General features: G+C 38.2%; 2 protein-coding genes across 2 annotated transcripts; one reads left to right on the top strand and one right to left on the bottom strand.

Moving 5' to 3' along the window:
• Positions 1-494: 494 nt before the first annotated feature.
• Positions 495-4,951, top strand: LOC147863061 (clathrin light chain 2-like). The gene is made up of 4 exons (XM_087320699.1): positions 495-1,210; positions 2,450-2,603; positions 4,230-4,592; positions 4,708-4,951. The coding sequence occupies exons 1-3, from the start codon at positions 597-599 to the stop codon at positions 4,590-4,592; spliced, it is 1,131 nt and encodes a 376-aa protein (XP_087176825.1). The 5' UTR covers positions 495-596; the 3' UTR covers positions 4,708-4,951.
• Positions 4,952-8,975: 4,024 nt separating this feature from the next.
• On the bottom strand, positions 8,976-18,755 carry LOC147863060 (1-phosphatidylinositol-3-phosphate 5-kinase FAB1B-like). Its single transcript, XM_087320697.1, has 12 exons — positions 18,428-18,755; positions 16,750-17,592; positions 15,887-16,663; positions 15,617-15,770; positions 13,832-14,176; positions 12,905-13,744; positions 12,467-12,795; positions 12,229-12,355; positions 11,985-12,143; positions 10,207-11,904; positions 9,525-9,791; positions 8,976-9,450 (listed from the first exon to the last, which is right to left on the bottom strand). Exons 2-12 carry the CDS (start codon positions 17,412-17,414, stop codon positions 9,142-9,144), a joined length of 5,670 nt encoding a protein of 1,889 aa, XP_087176823.1. The 5' UTR covers positions 17,415-17,592; positions 18,428-18,755; the 3' UTR covers positions 8,976-9,141.
• Positions 18,756-19,668: the final 913 nt, after the last annotated feature.

The raw sequence follows: 19,668 nt of genomic DNA, 5'->3' as shown, positions 1-19,668 counted from the left end.
AAAAACCACAAGAATCCAAACCCTAATACTAGATTATGAAAAATTTGGAATTACACTCTATAATAGTGCAAGTATATTCAGAAATCATGCAAGTATATTCAGAAATTATCCAATGGATACAAACCATTTTTTTGGATAATGATCTGACCGTGCATATTGCACGCGCCCTCGGCGCGTACCGCCCATGGACGCAATTCGCTCGCCAGGCCTCATTATGATCTGGGGTGCAAATAGATATACCATACCGTATGGGTATGGATATACGTGTATATATGTTGTACATGCTACTACCTTGTGTATGGGTATACCGTATGGGTATGGGTATGGGTATGGATATGGGTATGGGTATGGGTATCGTATGGATGGACCCATTCATCGTGCGTGCTTAAAAAAACCCCTCAAACTAGTAACTTTCCCAAAGCCTCTCTCTCTCTCTCTCTCTCTCTCTCTCTTTGTTTTCTCAACAAATCGACAAATTGAGCTAATCCAAACAAAACTGAAATGAAAATGAAATGACGGACAGGCAGATCTGAGAGCAGACAGAGACAGATTCACAGACACACAGACACAGGCACGCTCACATTCAAACCCTAGCCATGGCCAGCTTCGATACCGAAGATCTTCACGTTGGAGGGGCTTCTCGCCCTTTCGACAGCGATGGCTACCTTGGCTTCGACCCTCGGCTTCCATCGCAGAGATTCGAGAACTTTAATGAAGAAGAGGAGGAAGAAGAAGATCACCGCAATTCTCCTCGTCGCGGCCACAGTCGGTATCCACCTCCTGAAGGAGAGGAAGAAGACGGAGGAGAAGAAGTCAGAGATCTGCACGAACAAAGCTATGGAGATCGTTCTGGTTTTGATCATCATCATAATAATAATAATAATGAAGAAGAAGAAGGAGAAGCTCCTCCTCCTTACAGAAGCCCCTTTGATGAAGATATGAGCACGGGAGGAGGAGACTCACCCTCTCCTTTCGATTCCACATTTCAGCCTGAGTTCTCTCCACCCGCCCATGGCTTCTCTGTGGAATCGAATGGTAAAGGTTATGCTGCAGGTGAAGTTTTTGCTGATGGTGAAATTGGTTCTTCTTCTGGTGCATTTCCATATCCTCCTTCCTCTTCCTATCTTGGTGGATCTCTCAATGGATCGGTGCTCCCTCCTCCTGAAGAAATGCAAGCTGAAGAAGGATTCATCCTTCGTGAATGGAAACGGTAACCTTATATATACATATATATGTCCTGTTCCCTCTCTCATTCTGAACGTTTAAAGTCCCTTCATATAGATTTGTTTTCTCATCTCCAGCTGTTAAGTTTTAGCCATCTAGATTTCTTGGTTTCAGATTCCGATTAAGTTTAGCTACCTAGTTTCTTTTTGTTTTAGCTCAGATTAGGTTTTCAATGAGGACGGAGGAACTGGATCTCTAGTCCTTCGACTTAGATTGTTGGAAACTGCTTTATGAATCTTCTGATTAAGAGAACAAAATACTACAGTGAAGTTCTCTCAATTTATTTAATGGAAACTCTTCTACATATCTCCTCATTAAACTCATTGAATCTACAGTAACTATCTCCTGATTAAATTTAAATGGAATTTGTTAAGTTTAAAGTTACTTCGATCCTTTTGGCTTGTATTCTCAGGCTAGGTACATTGCAGCAGATTAGGCTTAACCATTCACTTTCCATGATTTCCTGTTCAGATTAGACCTGTTCAAGACTCAGGAAATGGATTCTTTATCAAAGGCTAGATTTTTCCAGAGCCTAATGTCTTTAGATTTAATGTAATCAGCAGTAAGATCTCTTGATTAAGTTAATGGAAACTGGCAGCAAAGATATCCTGATTAATGTAATGAAACTGATCTATTGGGCCAGTTTCTGGAAGTAGCAGTGTAGATCTAACGGATTTTGAATTAAATTTCTCCCAATAGAATCTGCACTAAAGATTACGCTCTAAGTTAATGTCAACTGAGGTAACAATTTCTTGATAAAAGTTAATGGAATCTGCAAGAGGTAATATCGCTTGATTAAGTTGATATAAACTGCAGCAAAGATCTCTGGATTAAGCTATTTGAAATTACAGTAAATGTCTCTTGATTAAGCTATTTGAAATTACAGTAAATGTCTCTTGATTAAGGTAATTCCGAATGAAGTGAAAATTTCCTGATCAAGTTTGCTGGAAACTGCAGAAAGTTCTCTCCATCAAGTTAATAAAAACAGCTGTAAAGACATCCCGATTAAGTTTATGCATACTCTACTGAATATCACTTGATCCAGTGACCCTTAGAAAATGTTCTATGTGATTTCCTTGCACGATATGAATAAAGAGTAGAAGAAGATTGGAAAATCTAGGCTTGCTTTTTTCTCAAATAATTATGTTGAAGTCTCACTTAAATAACCATTTCCGTAGTAGCTCTTCTTAAGAGAATAAGCAATCTTTTGGCTGTTTGAGTGCAGTAAGAATGCTATCCATCTAGAGGAGAAATTTAGACAAGAGCGTGAGAAGCTTTCCCAGATCATCGATGCAGCAGATGCCTTCAAGGATGAGTTCTATGAGAAGCGAAGAAGGAATTGTGAGGCAAATAAGATTAACAACCGTGACAAAGAAAAGGTTTTTTTTTATGCCTTTCTACCTTCTATAGCATGATATTGGAAATCTGAATGGTTAAAAATGTATCCTCTTATGTGTACTGCTCCATTATTGTGCCCGGGTTATTATTTACAGCTCTTAGCTACAATTATGCATCACTGATTGTTTAGGTCGCATGGTGTGTGTTATAATTTGCATATCTTGATTGGTCATGGCCCTTGAGTTATTCCTGGAAATGTAGCAATTTTCATGCCACTGTGAACAATGATCTACCCTAACTTATATTGCATATAGCTTCTAAGCAGCACATTCTGAGCTTCATTTGCTGTCTATTGTTGAGATTTATAATCGATCCCCAGTGATACATGCATCTTTTCTTGGTTTCTTGGGACATCATGTCGGATGATTATCTTTGTTGTCACCCTTGCTCCTTATTCCCTGGAAATCTTACCAATGCATCCCTAGCCTATATGATATGTGGCCCCTTAATCACTCACACAGTTTTTTGTCCTCAACTTACATAAATAGAATCTTAGCAGCACACGGACTTCAATAGTTTGTGCACGTCAATGGGTGCCTTATGATTTGCTGATTTAAGTTTGACGCTTGAGAAAATCTAACCAACTCTCATGCCACGTTCAACAATTATAGTTTGTGCACGTCAATGGGTGCCTTATGATTTGCTGATTTAAGTTGAAGCTTGAGAAAATCTAATCAACTCTCATGCCACGTTCAACAATTATATATAGAAAAAGTGGGTGAATTGATATATAAGTGCATGAGTAATGAGAAAAGGTGATGAGGTGACAATAGAATTTCTCAAAGAGCACATATTTTTGTTCAATTGGGGGTATTTCAAGGAAATTTGGGGGAATAAGGAAAAACCAAGGCACATTTTGGGAAATAAAGGAAAGGTTGGATATATTTCAGAGTTTTTCCCTGTATGTATAATCTAGCAATCGGCCCAGTTTTTGCTCAAACTGAACCGAACCGTTAAGCCATGGTTTAAGGTTTATAAGTTCCAAAATAATTAAATGGTTTGGTTTGGTTTTAATTATTAATAAACGGTTCGGTTTGGTTCTGAAACTGGGGTTTATCTGTTTATAGGTTTAAGTGGTTTGGTTTAAAGGTTTATAGGTTTTTGGGCTAACTTTTTTTATCCCTTAAATGTTTATGTAATTTAATGGTTTAATTAATGTTTTCTATTGATTTAATTCACTTAACTTAAATGTTTATTTAATCTAATGGCTTAATTAATATTTATTTATTTAATTAAACATAAATGCTTATTTAATTTAGTGTATTTTTATTTATTTAATTTTCTAATTAGTTTGGCTAAAATGTGCTTATTCCTTAAACGGTTTTGATTTAAATAGTTTGGTTTACCTTTTCTTAAATGGTTTGGTTTAATGGCTTGAAACTTCATAAACGGTTTGGTTTGGTTTTTGTTTTATATAAATGGTTTGGTTCAGTTCAGCTTCAAGGCAAAGAAACCAAACCGAACCGGGCCCATTGCTAGTATAGTCTTGTAGCCATACATAAGCTTTCATTCATTATGGACTTCAGATCATGTGCTTTGATTTGCTGATTTTCATTGTTAGGATGAGCCATTATTTGCTTGTCTTTGACTGGTTGCAAAATTTTCAGGTATTTGTAGAGAATCTGACCAATTTTCATGCGACGGCTGACAAGCATTATTGGAAGGCAGTAGCTGAGCTTGTGCCTCATGAGTTGCCTTCCATGGAATCAAAGTCTCGTGGTAAAGATAAGAAGAAACCTTCTGTGGTAATCAACCATGGACCTAAACCAGGGAAAGCAACTGATCTTTCACGCATGAGGCAAGTGTTAGTGAAGCTGAAACATAACCCACCAGCTCATATGAAACCTCCTCCAACAACACCACCACCACTGCCTACCACGGAAGCATCTGAGGCAAAGCCAGTGGTAGCTCAAGCATCGACAGTGTCGATTCCTCCATCTCAAGAAGTACCAGTTGCTGCGTCAGCTTAAGTGGGGATATAGATTTCCATCCATCTTTGGCACTCGTTCTTTATATTTTTATGATGACAATTTGTTTGCATGGTTTTTCCTTTACTAATGCATTTCCATTGCTTGCACATGCCAGGGTAATCGGTTGATATAGAGTTTTCTCTGAGATTAGTAGAAGCATGTGAGTTGAGAATAAGTTACATTTTAAGTATAGTGTTAGTGAAAGAAGCACTACAGGGTGTGTGATGTGCGAGGAAGATTTTTCAAAGAACATTAAAGATGGGTGCTTGGACCTCTCAGCACATCTGTTAATTTATGAACAAAGATGTGCCCCAACATATTCATTTTCTTAATCAAACTCACATGGTATTAATGCTCAAGTCCTATGTGTTGGATTTATGTCCTCTGAACTTTATTATTGTGATTGAGTATTGGTTTTATGTTCTGTGAACTAATTATAGTAATTGAATTTTTAGTATAGTTCCAAGGGATAATATTGCCCACGTAGATGTTAGTTTTGCAGAAATGAACACGTCTAGGTAACATATGATACAGAATTTTTGAGTGAAAGAGACTGCAGAATTTTTTGATTAACAGTCTAGCTTGTCTTAGAAGTGGTCTATGTTGGCATTTCAAGTTGGAAATTGCGTTTGACAAAAAAATCTATGCTGATGCAGGAAATTTGATTAACCAAGTGTAGGTAGACATACAATGCTTGGATGTATTTTATTAAACAGTATCATCATAGAAGAATATCAGAGTCCACTTCTTCGTATCACGATTTCTTTCCTATTGGCTTTGTTTGGGAATGCTTTGCAATTTGCTTCAGCTTTTGCAGAACCTTTTAGCAAACCCCACTGCTTAGGTAAGCAACTATGTTTCTGTTTGAGAAACCATCCAGGCAGGTAGCTAATAAAAGGAAAATGACTGGCATTCTTGAGAAACTCCTCTTATAAAATTTGAACTATTTTAACTATTTGTGTTGTTTAATGAACTAAGTTCCACTTTGACCTTAGCTAGAAGTGTGGGGAGGCTCTCTCTTAATGCAAGGAATGAGATTGAGGAGATTCAAAAGAGAATTGGGAGTTGTATCCACCACCTCCTATCAGGCTACAATCTTGGAGATAGGTGTGCAAACTTCAACCTATAGATATATGGGCACTACAAAGAGTATAGAGAGACATTACAAAAGTCAAGAATATGCCAAATTGTAGATCACAACGTGCTTGGAATGAGTGAACTACAGCAGAATCAAAAACACAAAATTCTCTTATTCGGTTGGGTGACATCAAAAAATAGTTCAAAAGATGACACGTGGAAGATCTCTTGGAGATTTAATTGATGTTGTGAAATATGTCGTTATTAAGGAACGTTTAATGGCCACATTGAGGAAGAAGTGAATAGATGCTAAATATTACATTGAATGTCGGGTTTTATATAAGGCAAGAAGGCCTATTGATTGTATTCAACCTCATCTCGTTACTAACATGAGTATTATTAACTCTCGTAGAGCCGTAACACTATTTCGCACTTGATCACAACCTAATAGATGATGAGTATCACTTGCTTTTTACATGCTTTGCATTTAGTGCAATTCATACAAGTTGTGATTATATATTAAGAAGGGGTGACAACTTTAGTGTTACACTAAAGAGAACACTTAGAAGGTTGAGCTCACATGTGTATGCTTAATCACACATCGAGACTTCTTAGGAGGGAAACACATATCAAAGATAACTTTTGTGCTTAGGTCCTCTAGGTCAATATTGACCTCTCTTTAAACACTAAACACACATATCAAGATAAATTGTGCTTAGGTCCTATGGGTCAATATTGACCTCGCTATAAACACTAAAATATCTATCTATCAATCTATCTACCCCATCCATTTGTGATATCTAAATACCAAATATAATATATATATATGAAAACACAAAATGCTGGACTTTTTTATGCAAATATGAGTTTTCTTATATATAACTCGAGATAGTGCATCCATCATTTGTGTGTTTACTAAGAATTTGTCAAACTTGCTTTTCTTGCCAATAAAGCAAGCACATAAAGTTTTTTTCATTTGATAGCCATGTGTAGCAATGGGCCCGATTCAATTTCAATTTGGTTCGGTTTCTTGGCCTTGAAACCAAACCAAACCATTTATTTATAACAAAAACCAAACACCAAACCAAACTGTTTAAAATCTATGAAGCCATTTAAACGAAACCATTACGAAAAATTTAAAACCAAATCAAACTGGTTTATCATAAATCAAAACTAAACCAAACCATTTTTTAGAGATTGATTATCATACATATTATGAATTTATGAATTTGTGTGAGCAAATCATCATAAATTTAATTATCACTTATTATAAATTTGGTCATCATACTAATCATAAATTTGATAATCATACATCAAAAGGAGACTATATATATAATAATGCATACAAAATTTAATAAGTTAAAGCCTAGAGGTTTAAAATTAAAAGTTGAAAGTTAGAGCCTAGAGGTGAATTTAGAAATATTTTTTAACCTATAAACCTTTAAACCTTTAAACCAAACCACATAAACCGAAATCACTAAACCATGAATTTCAAAACCGAACCGAACTGAAACCGTTAAACGGCTAAATCATGAAATTCAAAACCAAACCAAACCGGACCATAACATTTGAAACCAAACCAAACGATTTATTTATCTTTGAACCAATAAACCGTTAAGCCACGGTTTAACGGTTCGATTCGGTTGAGCCAAAACCGGGCCCATTGCTAGCCATGTGCTCCTCTCCTTTTGAAACTTGTCGAATATATATATATATATACATAATATATAATAAGAAGATTCGAAACATTTGGACAAACCATTCTTAATTGAAATCTAAATAAAATTTGGATAAAGGGCATACATCATTTTATTACCATGTCATACAAATAGAATACATTTAAAATATCCATTTACACGTTGAAAACGACGCCTAATCACCTTAGTAGAGTCTCATCCATATGAATAGATGCCATTGTTATACGATTTTTTATCACCAGAATATGGCGTACTCATTCATCAATACCATTCAGTTCAAGTCTACCATTTGGAGACCTCTACTCTTAGCTCCAGATTGTAATGGTTGCCTCTTCAAATTAACAAGGCCAATAACACCAATACCTCTTTACTCAGCCTATATCTGAAGATATGTAAGGTGAGAAAAGTAATTTCCTTCAAATGTTCATGTCACGATGGTTGCTTAAACAGAACCATATATCATGGCCACTGTCTGGAAACCTGTTGCAAAGAAATGAGGGCATTCAGGACTTCATGACATCAGCATTAATAAGCTTGAGATGCTATGTAGAGATCATACTTTTTTTAAAGTATGCATCCATCATTTCTCAATGAAAGGGAATGCAAAGACAATTGAACGTACCTCATTGTTCCAGAAACTCAGAATCATGTTTGTAGACCGATACCTAGTATAGGTAGGGAAAGACAAAGCGAAGTAAATAGTTCTCCAGGATACAAAGTGAAGTAAATAATAAATAGTAAATAGTATAGGTAGTTCGAAAATTGGTTGAATGTTGGAAATTGATGTCATTACCTTCCATTCCTTTTGTTATAAGTGAATGAGCAAGAAATCGGTAATCACTAACCAAACCAATTCTGTGTGAAGGGATGTCTGTCTGAACTAGAAAATGCAAAACAAAGAAAATTCTATCAGAAGATTAAGAGTTATGTCAACACAGTTGAGTTAAGACACTACAAACTCAAGAGTACCACATTCATAGGTTCCCTGCAGCACAAAATAACAACATCGAGAAGAAGCCTTAGGGATGTTGATCTTCTTTACACATACCATCAATACACAGATGTTGGGCCATGGAATAAATCATACAGAAGGTCCAAATATAATGGATCATCTACAGAATTGTAACGTATATCAATTTCAAAAAATTTGGTATAATGGATGACCTTGATCATATCTGCAACAGAAATAAAGTTATGACAAGTGCAGAATATCAAACCCCAAAAAGAGTATACTTGTCTTGTTGCTAATCTAGTAATGATGGTCAAAATAGTATTCACTTTTGTAATTCATTTATGAACTGAATGGCAAGCTCTACCCTGCAGCAAAGGTTATGATAAGGTATACCAAAATCCCTGCAGTAACTAAATATTTCTCACCTTGAATGAGGATTCCAATACTTGTTTTTCTGTGTCAAATCAGACTTGATAAACCTGATCATCATGGCACCAATCAATACTTTAAGTATGACTGCAAAAGCACACATAATATCCCTTTTGGGAATACGCTCTAAATTCAAAACATCAGCTTAGCTAAATGACAAATAATAAGTTCCAACAAAGTAAGAAAATATGGATCTGCAACTGGGATAAATAAAGAGTGCAAACTCAATGGGAAAAAAATTAATCTTCATTCTAGAAAAATATTTCATATTACAACTATGTCATTTTTGGGGCCTTTTAATCAACTTAGCCCATAAACCCAACCCCACTTTAGTGGGGTTTAGTATGCAAGAATAAATACATATATACATTACATTAATCTCTAAAGAATGATTTCAAATATTCGAATGTAAACTCTCAACAGAATCAACACGGGAAGGGGTTTCAGTTGTGCGTGACCATTGATCAGGAACCATCAAAAAATAGCCTTTCATTGCTTTTCTGAACCGCTCTTTGTATTGCTTAGGGGAGATCACAGTTGGTGCTGCATTCTTTGGACCTCCTAAGATGCCTGATGCCTTGACCCATGTTTCCAAATGTTTATCCCATGTGTATTGCCGCATAAAATCAATAATTCCCACCACCAGCTGTTTCCGCTCTTCATCTACTCCAACAAGCAATGAATAGTCCATGACATCGATGGACTGCAGGTGGACCAGTAATTTAGAAAACAATACCTGCTTCAATACTTTAAGTGAATGGAAAAAACTTTACTAACCACAAGAAATGTAGTGTCGTTCCATACAGCCCGTTCCAATATACGTTTTGCCTTGTTATTGATGAATATGGGATTGGTAAACATTGACTCGAGGAGATTCTCATCAAGCAAAACTTTGTTTTTCCCTGTGGTATCTGCATTATAGCGAGATCTCGTAGAACCTTTCAAATCATACAGTCGGCTCACTTGTCTTCCATACAAGAGGTTTTCCATTACCATGACATCCATCCTAACATCTTTTCCACCCTTTTTGTTTTTCATTGTGATCTGTGAGTGGTCATATACATAAGCTTTACTCATCACAGAAACAAAGACAAAATCTTCACATTTCATTGCCTGAGAACAAATTTTCATTGCATCTGATGTGTACATGTACATCATTGTTCGAGGAAATGTTACCCACATTCATTTAAACGTCCATCAACTTACAGGCCAAAATATTTCTGAAGGGAATGAAAGTTCAATAGAAATATTCTGATTTTCTGCTAGCCTATAAATTCATTTTCTAGTAGTTCCTATCATTTCATGAAGGAAAAGGCAATTAGACTTATTAGTAGATAAAGTTAAGTTTTCGCTAATAGTGATGTGCAAGCATATGATATGTGTGTGTGTGCATAAGCGGACATGCCCATTCAGCTATCTGCACGCATACAAATATGAGTAATAATTATAGATTGCCAACCTGAAAGATGCCAAGAATTTTTGCTAGACAAGTAGGGCTCCCAGACTTCAGAGATTCAGAAAGGTATTTAAAATACTCTGGTGCAAATTTGATGAAGGACTCAAGTTCTGTCTTCGTGACTTGTTTGATAACAAATCTCTCATCCTTTGTTTTTGCAAAGAACACATTGCTTTTGCCTCCTTGTGCACTCCATTTTTTACAGTGGCAGAGAGACCTGATAAAATCCATTTGATCAGGACAGCATGTTCTCCTCAAAGCATCAAATTGCCTAGCATAGTAGCAGGTCACTGTATATTTAACTTTTCCTTGTGGCTCATCATCCGAAAAAGAAACTTTCACATGTATAGTCCTCGAATTTTGCATGTTTGCAGACTCTCTTGAACCTAATTCCTCAATATGATAGCTATTATCCTTTGGACTAAATCCACTAGGTTCTGAGAAGCTATCTGTATGTTGAAGTGGATGTGGCAAGATAGTGTCTCCGCTTAAGAACTCTAAGTATTTACCTCTGCTCCTATCACGTTTTAATTCATTTTCTCTCTCAGAATCAGAAGGTTGATCCAATAAATGAGCCTGATATTGATGAGAAGTAATAGCATATGCAATTATGCTCGTGGGCTCTTCGTCATATATGGGGATAACAGTATCATGAATTCCTAGAGGCAAAAAAAGTCTGCCTCCCAGTTTGATTGAGTATGAGTTACGAAGCCAATGAGATTGTGGTGTGCCATTTAGCAAATACTGAGAACCCTTGCTATATGATCTGTATAAGATGGAAAATGGGGTTCCAACACATGTACCTGCTGAATCATCCAATTTAGGACTGCCTTTTACAGGTGAACCAGGGTGTGTCATTGCATCCAATCCCAGCCCAGTAACGTCGACTGTTGCGTCTGAATCTGCACCACTGTGTAGATTTGTAGACTCGTCACCAGAAGCAGATGAGCCTATGCCAGAGGCTTGCAGCGAAATTTCTTGCCCAGTTGTTGATATGTTCACAGCATGTGCTTCAACAGTATGTCCCTTGCCTGTCCAAGCAGCTTCAAATGTGTACGATAGATCTGGAATTACAAATTTTCCTTCAGACATTGTCCTCTTTACGAGAAGATGATGATCAAGCATATGATTATAAAAGCTCGGTTTGTTTCCTGTAGGAAAAACCACAGCTTGTTCTAATATGTTCGATGATGGATTCTTTTCTTCCAAGCTCACAACTTCTGATGATATCTGCATGCCATTTGTTGCAACATCAAAGGTATTTGGTAAAATTAGTAGTTCATTGTCTTGGACTGAATCTGTAATCTCCAAATCATCGTGGAGGCATGACTTCTCATCAGAACTCTCAATATCCTCTGTGGCAATCTGCTCACTTGGTGGAGCAGTGCCACTAAGACATGATTCTCCTTGATTTATCACCTCAGAAGCTTGTGAAAGTGCAGCATGTTCGAAAGCGTCTGATAAGTTTTTGCTCTCAAGAATGTCTTTATTACAAATTAATGATGATGTGTCAGCTAAAGTAGTTGAACGTCCGATCGGGACAGCCTTCAGCAACCTTGGAAAAGAAAGCAACTGAAGGAAATGGTCCCACCATACAATATATAAAGTAGCCAAGCTCCGCTTTATAGAATTAAGTTCCAGTATATCAGCAAACAGACAACCAGAATCACTTTGCACATGTACTGCCTTTTTCAACGTCTCCTGAAAACGTGAGTCTACAATCAAATGTCTGCCCTTATAAGCATAATAAAAATACATCAAATACAGTTATACTAACATACCAAAAAGGCATCTTGATCACTTCGCAGCGACATCTCATATTCTGCAATACGTCTTCGTACCTCAGGGCTTTTTCCAATTCCAAATATTGCTATTTTCTCTTCTATTTCTCGAAGTGTATTAAAAGCCTTTGCAAAAATAAGTTTTCCATTATCTGTAATCTAAAGAATGAACACAGAGATTAGCCCTAACATGAAGCATGGATTTAATGAATCTTATCTAGCAAAATTTCTGGACTGCAGATACCTCTTGAACTTCAGTTGATAACCAATCGTTTAATTCTGGAATGTTGAAGATCAGTTTGGATGGGGGCAAATATACAGTATGAACGTTGATTGATGCATATCTGAAGCAAGCTACCATGTTCCCAAATCTGCTCTCGAACATTCCATCATTTTAGAATGATCCATAAATGAGCTTTTACAAATAAACTGAAGACCCAGAATCTAGAAGACACACACATACTTTTAAATGAGGACCTTACCCATAAAACCGCAGACAGTCTCTATGCAAGGAATGGCCACATGCTGCAAGTCTGCTAGCAGCAGCATGATTAGAGAAACTGAGCTCAAGAAACTTCCCAAAAGACAAACCCCATGCTGCATCTGACATAAGAACTCTATGAGTTGCTGGAGGAACATTATTTACAGATTTACATTTCAGGCACCGATGCCACATCCAGATTTTCCCATCCATCTCTCCAGTCAAGGTCTCCATCCGATGACGCACAGAGATAACCAAGCTGCCTTGCCGATACCTATAACAATGAATATGTGCATCCCTGCTCAGTTGACATGCTGCACACTTTTTGCTCTGAAGGAAGGGAAAAAGTATTAGTTCCTCACTCACAATGTTCATCTTCTACTTTTCTCATTATATCCAATTCTAATATCAACCACATCACCAAAGGCGCAGAACTTACAGGATCAAAAACATCATCCTTCAAAAACTTCCCCAGTGGCTTGTCAAAACTTCCATAGTATTTAATTCTATAAACTAGACATCTCTCGCAAACTCTTCTTTTCTCCAAGCATTTACTAGAGAAAGAGACTAAAATACTATGGTGATCAGAGGGCGATGGAGGAAAGTCTTCACAACTAGCATCTGCAACCTCCAGCAAAGAACCATTTTGAGCTTCTGCAGATGTAACGAGTTCTGAAACTCCTACTCCTGATTCCACCTTTGCTATACTTCCTGCTTCTTCTGGACCCTCTACATCCGCTGAAATAAGAATATCTGAAGCAGTCCTAGATGAATTCCTCGCCTTTCTATGTGTCAAATTTGGATATCTGATACTTCTGTTGTAAATTGAGTCATGATCTGGATACCTTGTTGCCATCAAAGCTGCATCCAAGTTCTCAAAACCAGTCTGGTTGGTATAAAAGCCTCTTGAAGAAGCTCTTGGACTTGTACTGGGAGAGTTATTTCTGGAGGAAACACATGATGATGTTACAGACCATGGAGGAAAATCTGAACCCGAATTCCCATTATGATTCTGTGTGACTTGGGAAGTTACAGTTTGTATATGGCCTGGCGCAGGAAGAAGAAAACCAGGCACCGTTGTTATAGACCTATCAGACTTCAAGGGCTTATCAGGCAAAGCAACACTGATTGGTGACTTAAAAGTCAACTCTGGTACAGTGGCACCCTCATCTACTAGAAATGAGGTTTCCAAAGCTAACTGATAGGCAGCAAAGACTGCAAACTGCACCACACGTTTAACCTTCTGTAATTCATTTCCATTTGCTCCCTTCAGCAAGACCTGCCATAATTTTCAAAAGAAAATGAAATGAATTAGCATAGACAGAATGATCATAATCAAGTGCATGTTAGGATTGAAAATGCTTACAGTGCAACCCAATGGCCTTGGACAACCCTCAAAAAACATAAGAGTCTTCATTAAATTTTTTCCAGATTGACCATCACTTCCAAGATCCTCCTTGAGCTTCTCGACATGAAATAACTCACAATGACCAGATATTGCCTTTAGCAGATGATCAGGGGAAGGTACTATTTCTGCACCTGTGCATCTGGCAATGCGCTCCAGAAGTGATCGTTTCACGTTCAACACAAAAGAAATATCCTTAGCAAGTAATCTTTCCTGAGCTTGTCGTGAAATCGTCTTCTCCACAAGAACCACATTCGGACGGTGTGCTTCAATTCTTGACACAGTCATTGACAGATGCTCTTTCTCCTAAATTTTTGTAAAGGAGCTTTGTTAGTATCATTATATTCAATTTTTGTAAAGGAGCTTTACTTAAAATGACACAATACACATTAGTTCTAGATTGGTCATTGAAAATGTCTCCCATATAACTGAAGGCATATTCATCCCTACTATCAGAAAATGACCATTTTGGTCCCACTCACATCCCCAAAATGCATCTCACTCTGTTTTATCTGACTCTTCGTGCAAATATGGATATGGATTCTCAACACTTATTCCTTGATAAATGAAATGAGCACATTGTGATAGGGAGATAGTTCAGGAATTGGACAAAGCAGAGGTAAAATGCCTAAACAAATCTTATTAGAATGTAAAAAATCCAACTGTGACAGCAATACACTGACAGGATCTGGTTCTTGTGGCACACCGCATTATAGATGAAATCAATCTAAGTGGTCCCACTCACGTCCACATCCCCAAAATGCATCTCACTCTGTTTTATCTGACTCTTCGTGCAAATATGGATATGGATTCTCAACACTTATTCCTTGATAAATGAAATGAGCACATTGTGATAGGGAGATAGTTCAGGAATTGGACAAAGCAGAGGTAAAATGCCTAAACAAATCTTATTAGAATGTAAAAAATCCAACTGTGACAGCAATACACTGACAGGATCTGGTTCTTGTGGCACACCGCATTATAGATGAAATCAATCTAAGTGGTCCCACTCACGTCCACATCCCCAAAATGCATCTCACTCTGTTTTATCTGACTCTTCGTGCAAATATGGATATGGATTCTCTATGCGACAGGGAGATTCTTTAGGAAATTGACAAAACAGAAGCAAAATGCTGAATCAAATCTTATCAACAAGCATCAAAGAAAACGGATGAAAGAAATAAGATCAAACTTTCAGGATCTACTTTCTATAGCAGCACAGCATTATAGAAGAATTCAACCTAACAAAGCTCGTACATTCTCCTGGCTCTAAGTGCTTTGTCAAGTAGGGATGGAAAATCCAAGTAGATTGCATTCAAATAGGGTCTTTAGCTTTTATTTGGAAAATTTCCAGCAGTTGTATTGGTGAGAACACAGAATGTCGGCTGAACATTGGAACATGATTAATTGATCAATATTTTTTGGGGGTTAAGATGCTCAACTACCGAGAAAGAGCTGGCTGTAAATTGGTCTTTTGACTAACCGGTAGACCGTCAGTTAAACCACTGAAGAAGATCTCGACTATCTTCCCACTGTACTCTCGGTAGTATCACTTGGTGACTGACTAGGCAAGATGATCGTTCTTTCTCAAACATCCAAACAAGATGGAGTCCCACACACCCAAAACGAACTCTAAGATTGCCAAAAAGTAACAAACAACCACCCACTTTGCAATGCTATTCACAGCAGAGTAATATAATGCTACTCACAATAACATACCATTAGAAGTATAAAACTGTAACCAACCTGCTGCAGCAAGGTATCCAAAGAAGAAAGCTGATTAGGAACTCGTTGGTATTCAAGAGAGCCACCAAGCAATAATAACCTTGGATTCTTATATTGAGAGGTCATACGCCGATGTGCAACATTTCGTCTGCATACAACTCCCTTGATAACGCAACTTTAGGGCAAAAAAGGAAGAAAATTTAGATAACAAATCTGTCATCCTCAAATTGGTCCAAATCGCATTAATCAACATGCACAAACACAAAGAGTACAAGAATCCATAATTCTTACCTCTCACTACGTTGCCCAGTAGCAATGCATTTCACTTTTACATAACCACCAGGATCCATACCTCCACCTTTGCTTGTATCTGGCTTAATATAACTTGCTGCCTGTAAAGCCAAAGCTGCTACAATCTCCAACCAGTTATCTGTGTCATTTTCATCAATGTCCAAACCTTCCCCATCCAGTAGCTGTCCAACGAGAGTTCTGAAATGTCCATCCACAGCCGCACGCATGGCCCTTCTTTGCTCTTGTGAAGCATTTGCTTTCTCATGAAACCTGTATTCACTGTTACTAAAACTTCCCCAACCACTTCTGACTTCTTCTTCTTCGTCGTCGTCATCGTCCACCATTGTCAGAGTCATTTCATCCTCATAGTCTTCTGGTGGTGGTGGCGCCCAAATCAATGCATTTTCTTCAAGATCAAGTAGCTCTCCTCTGACTGCTGCTGTTGGTCCTGAAACTAATGAGTTAGTGTATAAGTTGCTCTCATCTACACTTTCTTCATAGTCATCGGATGACAACATTGACCTCCTGGACAAGCTTCTATCTATGTCTGAGCTATTATCGATCATCGAGGTAGCATCTTCAATCCTGTTGCCACCATTTACGTCAGCTACATGGTTGAGAAATTTCACACAATGGATCAGAGAAGCCTCCATCAGAGCTGTTTCTACACAACTGTCACCTTCCTCTTCTTCCTGGCTCTGTGAATCAAAAACTCTTCCTGGCCCATAGAACACCTCCTTTGCACTTTCTGCTTCATTGACATCGTCATCATCACTTCTGCATGCAGCAAATTTCTCCATTAAAGCAATACATGATTTTCACATACTACAGAAAATAAGTGAATTATTTGATCCAATGCTAACCTGTTGCTAACAAAGTCATATGGATTAGGAGACAGATCTCTTCCTCTTGGTGATTCTGTTCTTCGGTTCCTGCGCCCATGCCTCCTTCGTGGTGGTTGCCTCTCCGCAATAGGCTCTATTTTATCTATCATGGATGTTCTAAACCCATACGGTAGAGGCATTTGGCGAGGATTCCCAGATGCCGACGATGATGCCGATGATGATGACAATGACATGGAGTTTCGACTGGTGTTTGCACTAGAGCTTGATAAGCTAAAGTTGGAAGGTGATGGTGTTACCTGTAGCGTAGGTGGTTTTACTGCATTCTTGCTGTCATCGATTTGTTTTCGTTCCTCTTGTTTCAATTTGTAACAAAAGTTGCAAACACGTACCTTTTCGCCTCCTTGCCATTCTTCGACTCCATCTAGAACAACAGGCAGAGTATGTTGTGTGCATTTCCAGCAGAAAACGCGACCACAGATGCGGCAGTGGTGACGCCTATTGAATATGCTGAAAGGAGTATCACACTCATAACAAACTCTGCAACTTTGATCAGGCATCCAAAAGTCACGGGACATGGTATGTGTCTCAGATCTCTTCCTCGGAAGCCATAGACTGACTTTTTGCACTAAATCATAAAAGATAACTTTCACAGCTTCCATGTATTGAAGCCAGCATGTTGACATTCAAATGCTGCCCAGGGTAAAATTTTACCTTTCAGTAAATGCTCAATGTTTTCCTTTCTTACTAAATTTTCAGTGGCTGCAGATATCTTTCTTACAGTAGTGATAATGAATAGAGAGATCTGATTATTTCAACAGTGTTCTCTTACATTGCTTTGTATGGCGAGATCAACAGATATCCCTGGAACAGCATCAATAGGGAATATATATATATATTTTTAGAAGTTTTAACCTTGGCAACTTCAGGGATACAGTAATTAGAGAAATCATTTCCAAAAGAGAGGGCATATTTATGGACAACAAATGATGCATTAAAAACATGATTTTATTGCATGCAAATGATGCATCAAACAGGATTCTTATGGAAACCTGTGATGTGTCAAACACTTTCTACAGCATTGAAATAAGTTTCTATGGCAACAAATGATGCGTCTAACAGGATTTCATGTCAACAATTGAAGCATGAAATAGACTTATAAGACAACAAATGATGCATCAAAACAGAATTTTATGACACCAAATGGTGCATCGAGCATCCTTCTACAATATCAAACAAGCTTTCATGAAAAATAAAGATTCAGCTAGGACAAGGTAACATACAATGCATCAAACAACCTTCTATGACAACAAACCAGCACATGGCAAATTAACATGCGTCTATGTCAACAGATGATGAAACAAAGAAGCTTACATGGCTAATCAGCATGCTTCTATTATAACAAATGATGAATCAAGGAAGCTTTCATGGCAAGTTCACATGATTCTATGGCAACAAAGGATGCGTTGAACAAGCTCTCATGACAAATAAACATGATTCTATGGCCAAAAACGATGCATCAAACAAGTTTTGACTGCAAATACATATGATCCTATGGCAACGAATGATACATCCAGCATGATTTCTGTGGCGTCAGCTCCCAAAGATGCAGAAGAGAAGAATGGGTTATTTCATCTGCTTTCCAAATGCACGCCATAGCTAAGCAAGCCGAAACATGTTGAGAAAAGAATTAGCATACCTTTTTGAAGCCAAATAGATGGAGGAGGCTTGAACCGCAAGGGCTAGCTAGAATCTGGCAGCAAGCAATCTCTGAATACTAAAGAAGATGAAGCAGAAAGAAAAAAGATCAACATGGAAGATCGACCAGCAGATCCAAAGCTCTGTGTGTGTGTGTGTGTGTGTGCACGCAGTCATGCGAGAGCGGGTTTTGCTTAAACAATGGAGATCTGAGTGAGGAAGACAGAGTCACACTCAGATCACATGAAAGGAGGGCGATCGGAGGCCAGTGATGCTGCCCCTCATTACAACGGGTTCCTGTTCTTCTTCTTCTTCTTCTTCTTCCTCTTCCTTCCTTCCTTCTACATGATCTCTCTGCTCTGTATGTGTGTGTGATTGAAGGAAGAATAGAGGTAGTAGCAAATTGGGAGATGCCTTTTGCTGCTGCTGCCTGCTGATTGCGTGCTGTGCTGAGCTTCTTCTTGTTCTTGTCAAATGTTTGAGGACTCCAATTCTTCGACTCTGTTCTCTCTCTGTTCTTTTGGTGGGGGGGTGTCATGTGGGTCATATGGTGTCCTCTCTCTCTCTCTCTCTCTCTCTCTCTCTCTCTCTCTTTGTGGGGGGCCATTTTCTTTTGTTGAAATTCTTCTCCCCTATGCATTTCGACTTCACTAGTGCCCTTTCCCTACGTGTGTGTGTGTGTGTGTGTGTGTGTGTGTGTGTGTGTGTCTCGTGTCGTGTCGTGTCGTGTCGTGAGAGAGCAGCTCCTCTCCTACACTTCCTCGCCACATGCTCCCTTACCCCCCCCCCCCCCCCCCTCTGTGCCCGTAGCGTAGCCCATCCATCCCACAAGAATTTGGTTCATAACCTTCTGCCCCCACCTCAATCTGCGCATAATCATCCATCCCTTTTAGGTCAACGACGATATTCTTAATCTCATGGTATTCCGTTAGAACGACTATCCACTCTTGTTTTATGTGACACCGCATGTTTCTTCTCGGCTTGATTCCTCCATGTTATTAGTTCATTCTCCACTTACCTACTATTAGATTTGAACCAATGACTTTCATTGTATAAGGGGGGCTATGGAGGTTGGGCACATTGACAAGTAGTTGGAAGAGAGGGTATTGCTATATGTTTGATAAGTCTACCATTGTCTAACTTTCTTTTTCACTAAAGGAGGTCCACCAATGAAGATGGCTTTCATGATAGTGTTGTTGATGAATGATCGTGGGATTTTGTGTATGTGTTGGCACACAATCA

Source organism: Azolla caroliniana, unplaced genomic scaffold, assembly GCF_043228905.1.
Source record: "Azolla caroliniana isolate FFs.n. ecotype wild unplaced genomic scaffold, voAzoCaro1.0.p SCAF_6, whole genome shotgun sequence".
NCBI lineage: Eukaryota > Viridiplantae > Streptophyta > Polypodiopsida > Salviniales > Salviniaceae > Azolla > Azolla caroliniana.
This window is presented reverse-complemented; position numbering and strand designations above follow the sequence as displayed.